This window comes from Piliocolobus tephrosceles, chromosome 6 (genome assembly GCF_002776525.5).
Source record: "Piliocolobus tephrosceles isolate RC106 chromosome 6, ASM277652v3, whole genome shotgun sequence".
In the NCBI taxonomy this organism is placed as follows: domain Eukaryota; kingdom Metazoa; phylum Chordata; class Mammalia; order Primates; family Cercopithecidae; genus Piliocolobus; species Piliocolobus tephrosceles.
In genome coordinates this window covers 82,107,684-82,114,966 of record NC_045439.1, presented here as the reverse complement: position 1 = coordinate 82,114,966, position 7,283 = coordinate 82,107,684, and the positions used below count along the sequence as shown (strand labels likewise).

General features: G+C 45.9%; 1 protein-coding gene and 1 non-coding gene across 2 annotated transcripts in view; one reads left to right on the top strand and one right to left on the bottom strand.

The window, feature by feature from the left end:
- SLC30A4 (solute carrier family 30 member 4) overlaps positions 1 to 4,931 on the bottom strand; it is a 63,048-nt gene extending 58,117 nt beyond the window's left edge. The window contains exons 1-2 of the mRNA XM_026449662.2: positions 4,851 to 4,931; positions 2,509 to 2,577 (exon numbers count right to left, since the gene is read on the bottom strand). Coding sequence (XP_026305447.2) covers positions 2,509 to 2,577; positions 4,851 to 4,931 — 150 coding nt within the window. The remainder of the gene's footprint in view (positions 1 to 2,508; positions 2,578 to 4,850) is intronic.
- LOC111552829 lies at positions 4,030 to 4,157 on the top strand. The gene has a single exon (XR_002734742.2). It is a non-coding gene; the product is annotated as a small nucleolar RNA SNORA41 (small nucleolar RNA).
- Positions 4,932 to 7,283: the final 2,352 nt, after the last annotated feature.

The window sequence follows — 7,283 nt, the reverse complement described above, 5'->3', positions numbered from 1 at the left end:
GATCTAATTATCCCTGCATGCAGCCCCCAGTCACGTACCCCCTGCTTGCTCAATCAATCACGACCCTCTCACATGCACCCCCTTAGAGTTGTGAGCCCTTAAAAGGGACAGGACTTGCTCACTCGGGGAGCTAGGCTCTTGAGACAGAAGTCTTGCCAATGCCCCCGGCCGAAGAAACCCCTTCCTTCTTTAACTCGGTGTCTGAGGAGTTTTGTCTGCCGCTCGTCCTGCTACAGTATATGAAAGCATCTTCCTTCACCACTTTACCAGAAAGAGACATTAAAGACCATGCCGGGGCTGGGCGCGGTGGCTCAAGCCTGTAATCCCAGCACTTTGGGAGGCCGAGACGGGCGGATCACAAGGTCAGGAGATCGAGACCATCCTGGCTGACACGGTGAAACCCCGTCTCTACTAAAAAATACAAAAAACTATCCGGGCGAGGTGGCGGGCACCTGTAGTCCCAGCTACTGGGGAGGCTGAGGCAGGAGAATGGCATGAACCCCAGAGGAGGAGCTTGCAGTGAGCTGAGATCCGGCCACTGCACTCCAGCCTGGGTGACGAAGCAAGACTCCGTCTCAAAAAAAAAAAAAAAAAAAGACCATGCCACCTGAACTAAACTACAAAGCAAGGGTATGGACAAATGCTAATCATCAAGAATTCTCAGTTGGGGGTGGTGGCTCACCCCTGTAATCCCAGCACTTTGGGAGGCCGAGGCAGGGAGATCACTTCAGGCCAGAAATTCAAGATCAGCCTGGCCAACGTGGTGAAGCCCCATCTCTACTAAAAATACAAAAATTAGCTGGGCGTGGTGGTGTACGCCTGTAATTCCAGCTACTCGGAAGGCTGAGGCATGAGAATCACTTGAACCTTGAAGGCGTAGGTTGCAGTGAGCTGAGATTGTGCCACTGTACTCCAGCCTGGGCGATAGAACAAGACTCTGTCTCAAAAAAGAACTTTCCACTTACGTTTGTCTCTTCTTAGGATTGCTAAACCCAGTCCTTGGTTTATTAACGACACATTCTGACTTATTTAGAACTTACTTAGAACTCCACCACACATTGTTACTTCGTTCCTGTCCTAAGCTGTTTTTGCATCCATAGCACCTGACCTCATACTTGCAACAGGAACCCTGTAAATACTCATGGACAAATATATGCAAATATTTTAATCAGAGAGAGTTTATCCATAACCTTAAATTCTCCTTTAACATAAACATTTCTATTTCTTTAAGCTGGAGTGTAAGGCCATTTCTGAGGAATTTTTTAAGTGGTGATGTCAATGTGTCTTGTAAGATCAGTGATTATTAATACACTCATAGTTCATATTTATACTATATCTATTTCAAAGAACATTATAACATTTAGGAATCAAGCCAGAACAAAGAAGCAACTGCAGACAAAGTGACTCTTTTGTGGCCTCTAGTAACTTGTGGTTTCAAACAATGAAGGCCATTGTATAAACTCCTTTGAGGGGTTATTGTGAGAATTAATTAGATTAAAATCTGCAAAGTGCTTTGAAGTTTTCCCAGAATTCCCTTACAAATAAAGATGACATTAATTTTTTTTTGAGGTATCTTTATGTCGGTCCTCCTAGAATCAAATGTAACAAGTTCACCTGCTATTGAACTGCCTGTGTTCCCTGAAGCAAACACCCATGACTAAGCCAAATTTTACCTTTGGTGATTTTAAGCTGACCACAAGAGCACATGCAATGGAGCAGAATTTGTTGCCTTTATCACAAAGAGCTTGGTGTATGATATGCATGATGCAGTGTCTCATAATCCCTATGCCCCATGGTAATTACATATAAATTACTGTAGTTATTACAGCTATTTTATAGTGACCAACAAAGTTTTATCTCTTGGTTATTTATATTTGGATAATTTAAATAACTTAAATAATTTACCCTCTTCTTTGTTATTTATATTTGGATAATTTACATTCGGTTCAATTACAATAGGATTTAAAGCAGCCTTATCCCTAAACAATGTAAATGCTGAAAAACTTTCCTGATTCCAGTAACTGTTTAATCCTCATTGTATGAACAGAAGCACAAGCAGATATTAAAGACAGGAGTCTTAGATTCAACTGTCTAACAGCTAGGGCTCCTTGGGAACCCCTTCTCCTTATTCTCCTGATCTTCTCTGATCCCAATCTTATCTCCAATGACCCCCTCAGCCCATGCTGTCCTCTCCCCTTCCCAAGAAGGAGCAGCTCTGAATATTCTGAGTGCTGGGCTTGGGGCAGCAGAAACTGTGGAGCAGCCCCAGGTGGGCCCTGGGGAACAGTAGGATAAGAGGCCTGTTGTAAATGAGGAACCTCTCTGGCAGGTGAGGAACCTCTCTGGCAGGTGACCAACCTGGTTTGCTTGGGACTGAGTGGGGTTCCCAGGACATGGGACTTTCAGTTTACTGAAACTAATTTATCTGGGCATTAGATTAGGGTCTGGGACCCTGATATTGGCGGAGTCTTTTCTGGGTGGGGAGAGAATCTTACTTGGGAAACACACCTTGTTCCTTTTGGTTCCTGCAGCACACTGGTCTGGGTATGTCTTCTCAGGGAACTCTGGATGTGACTCCTGTACATGAAAATGGAAGAGGTCAGAGTTGTCCAAGAGGGAGGCCAGCCACATCCAGGCAGGGCCCCCATGGCCAGAACCCTGCTAGAGCCACCAAGGTCCCAGGTCAGTTCTGCAGCTTTGCAGGTGTTGAAATGACACCTGTGGGTCAGGCTGGGGAAACGAATGCATGCTAAACAACTGCCCTGAGAGACTGGGTGGATTACTGTTGCAGTTATCTTCATAATCCTGGGGGAATACACCTTTGCCATTTCCCTGGATGGCCCCCTTCACAGGACCAGTGATATGAGGAGCCAAGTTACCTTACAGCTAGAACAAAGGTTTTTGTTTGTTTGTTTGTTTGTTGAGACAGAGTCTCCCTCTGTCACCTAGGCTAGAGTGCAATGGCACAATCTCAGCTCACTGCAACTTCTGCTTCCCGGGTTCAAGCGAGTCTTCCGCTCCAGGCTCCCAAGAAGCTGGGATTACAGGCACCCGCCATCATGCCTGGCTAATTTTTGTATTTTTGTAGAGACGGGGTTCCACCATGTTGGCCAGGCTGGTCTTGAACTCCTGACTTCAGGTGATCCGCCCGCCTCAGCCTCCCAAAGTGCTGGGATTACAACCGTGAGCCACCGCACCCAGCCTAGAGCAAAGGTTTTGAAAGGAGAAAAAGGTTGGTTGGTTGGAGACAGGGTCTTGCTTTGCTGCCCAGGCTGGAGTGCAGTGGTGTCATTTGGGGTCACTGCAACCTCTGCCTCTTCCTATGTGTAATTTTTTTTTTTTTTAGACGGGGTCTTGCTCTGTTGCCCAGGCTGGAGTGCAGTGGCGCGATCTCGGCTCACCACAAACTCTGTCTCCCAGGTTCAAGTGATTCTCCTGCTGAGGCCTCCAGAGTAGCTGGGACTACAGGGGCCCACCACCATGCCCGGCTAATGTTTTGTATTTTTTAAGTACAGACGGGGTTTCACTGTGTTAGCCAGGATGGTCTTGATCTCCTGACCTCGTGATCTGCCCGCCTTGGCCTCCCAAAGTGCTGGGATTACAGGCATGAGCCACCACGCCCAGCCCCTATGTGTAATTTTTAAGTGAAAGTGCAAAATCCTAGTCTAGTCTTCCTGGAAATTTTTCCCCAGGCCCACATCAGGTGAGGCCCACAGATAACCAACCCCTCTACTGTGTACTGATTCTTATAATTTAGGGGAGGACACTCACATACTACTACTCTCACTGCCTTTAATCCTCCCAGTTGTGTTTAGTCCTGAGTTGTGACCTCAAAGCTCATAGGCCTGTCTTCCTTTTGTAAATAGTTTGGATATTTTTATCTCAAAGTGCATTATTTTGCACGTGCTCCCACGAGTGCTCATTTGTCAGTTGTCAGATCACATGGTCAGATTTATAGGCTCTTCTGATTATCTAGCTCAGGGATAGGCAGACTTTTTCTGTAGAAGTCCACATAATAAATAATTTCAATTCCACCACTATTGGTCTGCAGCTCTTCTTATGGTAGCAGTTGTTGCATTTCTCTGTGGGAAAGAAAAGAGGATTAAACACCTCTTTCTTAGCAAAACAGAGAGTAGGCATATGTGTGACAGACACAAGATGTATTCTGTAGTTTTGTTTGGCAGGAGATGATCCATTTCAAAACAAACTAAGAAGACTTGGAAAAAATATAATTCAGTATTTGAATAATGGTGTTTCGTGTTCTTTTAAAAAAATAATTTTAGGCCAGGTGCGCTGGCTCACACCTGTAATCCCAGCACTTTGGGAGGCTGAGGCAGGCGGATCACAAGGTCAGGAGATCCAGACCATCCTGGTTAACATGGTGAAACCCGTCTCTACTAAAAATACAAAAAATTAGCCAGGCGTGGTGGCAGGTGCCTGTAGTCCCAGCTACTTGGGAGGCTGAGACAGGAGAATGGCGGGAACCCGGGAGACGGAGCTTGCAGTGAGCTGAGGTCGCGCCACTGCACTCCAGGCTGGGTGACAGAGCAAGACTCCATCTCAAAAAAAAAAGTAATAATAATAATAATTTTAGCTTTGCAGCAATCCTCAGGTGTCGGTCAGTCACTCTGCCTTGTAGCAGCAGCCAACGAGAGAGTAAACAAATAAGCATGGCTGTGTTCCAATAAAACTTTATTTATGGAAATGGGATGTGACTTTCATATAATTTTAATATGTCACAAACTATTAGTTTCTTTCCATTTTTTTCAACCACTTAAAAATGTAAAAACCATTCTTAGTTTGCAAGCTGTACAAAAACAAGCACTGGTGGGATTTGGCCCAGCACTTACTGATCCTTGATCTAGACCTATCTGTGTAGAAGTGTTGTTAGAGATTTTATCGCATATGCTCTCCTCCAGATCATTACACATGTTAGTGTGTCCTTTCTGTCTTGTTTTTTCTAAGACCAGCCTAGCGGGCGCAAAAGAACCAGCGGGTAGGCAAGTGTAACAGCAAAACTGCACATTTATTTTGGTAACCTAAGGTGTGCGGGAGAAGTCTGTCGGCCTCCGGGGAAGGAGGCCGGCAGAGTCCCCCCCAAGTGCACCATCTTGCCTCCATTCGTCCAAACACTTTCCTAGCATGGATGCCTGAGACTTAGGCTCTTGGTTTCATCAATCCTCACTTCCCAATGCTTTTAAAAATTTATTTATGTATTTATGTATTTATTTACTTATTTTGAGATAAGAGTCTCACTCTGTTGCCCAGGCTGGAGTGCAGTGGCGCCATCTCAGCTCACTGCAACCTCCGGTGCTCCTGGGTTCAAGCAATTCTCTACCTCAGCCTCCTGAGTAGCTGGGATTACAGGTGCTTGCCACCATTCCTGGCTAATTTTTGTATTTTTAGTAGAGACGGGATTTCACCATGTTGGCCAGTCTGGTCTTGAACTCCTGACCTCGTGATCCAGCCACCTCAGCCTCCCAAAGTGCTGTGATTACAGGTGTGAGCAAAAGCACCTGGTCTATTTTATTTCTTATTTTTCTTTTTATTTGTTTTTCTTTTGAGACAGACTCTCACCCTGTTGCCCAGGCTGGAGTGCAGTGGCACAATCTTTACTCACTGCAACCTCAGCTACTGGGTTCAAGCAATTCTTCTGACTTAGCCTCCCAAGTAGCTGGGACTACAGGCACCCACCACCATACTAGCCTATTTTTTTTTTTTTTTTTTTTGAGACAGAATCTTGCTCTGTCACTCAGGCTTTAGTGCAGTGGCGCGATCTCGGCTCACTGCAAGCTCCACCTCCCAGGTTCACGCCATTCTCCTGCTTCAGCCTCCTGAGTAGCTGTGACTACAGGCACCTGCCACCATGCCCGGCTAATTTTTTGTGTTTTTAGTAGAAAAGGGGTTTCACTGTGTTAGCCAGGATGGTCTCTATCTCCTGACCTCATGATCCACTCGCCTCGGCCTCCCAAAGTACTGGGATTACAGGCGAGAGCCACCGCGCCCAGCTTCATGCTCGGCTAATTTTTGTATTTTTAGTAGAGACAGGGTTTCACCATGTTGTCCAGGCTGGTCTTGAACTCCTAACCTCAAGTGATCCACCTACCTCAGCCTTTCAAAGTGCTGATATTACAGGCATGAGCCACTGTGCCTGGTCCTCAAATGTACTATTAAGGTGGCAGTATTTATACCACCCAACTGCCTTTGTTTGGGTCGGGTATAGTTGGGGCCCCACAACCCACCAGAGTGCTTGCCTGTGGCTGTCCAAGCCTCTTAGTGGCTCCTGTGAAAATACACTGGACCTTTCAAAATGGAAATCTGATTGTATCTCCAACCTCTTCCATGCCTCTACCCTCAGCTCAGGCACTTGCCTTCCTCTGAGCTGTGCCTACACTAAACTTATGTTTTCTGGGGTTCTGACCACAGGCCTTTTCATGTGCAGCTTCCTCACTTGGAATGCCTTTCTTCATCATTCCTTTAGCTAGTTAATTACGTAAGCTCTCTAGAGCCACTCTCCTCCATGGCACCCATCATGCCCCAAGTCTGGATGAGTCCATTTGTTACATGTTTCACTTTGTAATGTTATCTTCATTAGTGGCATTATTTGACTAATGGCTGCTACTAACTCTCTTTAGACTCTAAGCTCCAAGAGAGTGGGGGACTGTATCTTTGCACACCACTGTCTCTTCTGCACCTGGCACTGTGCCTGGCACAGAGTAGGTGGTCAACAAGCACCCCAGTAGGCCACAGCCTGCTGCCTGGGGCACTGATGCCTATGACAGTTCCCTCCCTTTACTAGCAGAGTGAACTTGGATGAATTATAAGATCTCTTTGAGCCTCAGTGTCCTTCTATGTAAAATGGAGGTAATAACATAACTAGTGTCTTTGGATTATGGTGACTTAAATGAGATAATGTGTCTGGCACATGGCCCGATCTAGTCACTACTAGATTAACATTAGTTTCCTTCTCCCTTCCTTTTATTGAGGTCCATTCCGTGGGTGCCTGACACCTAAATATCACTTGCCCAGATTCTCCCAAGTGCACGGGTCTCCATCTTTCTGTTGAGAACTGCACAGTTTCCATTGATAAATCCAGAATTAGAGATGTGACTACCTATGCCCTTCATATATCTGCTGCCTTCCCAGGAACTGTCACTTGGGCCTCTACTTCCCTCCTCTACCTTGAATCAACAGGCCCCACCCATTATTTTTGCTTCTGAGCTAGTTCCTTATTGCCTCACGAAACATTTCACTTTCACGCAACTCTTGTTATTAGCCTGTCC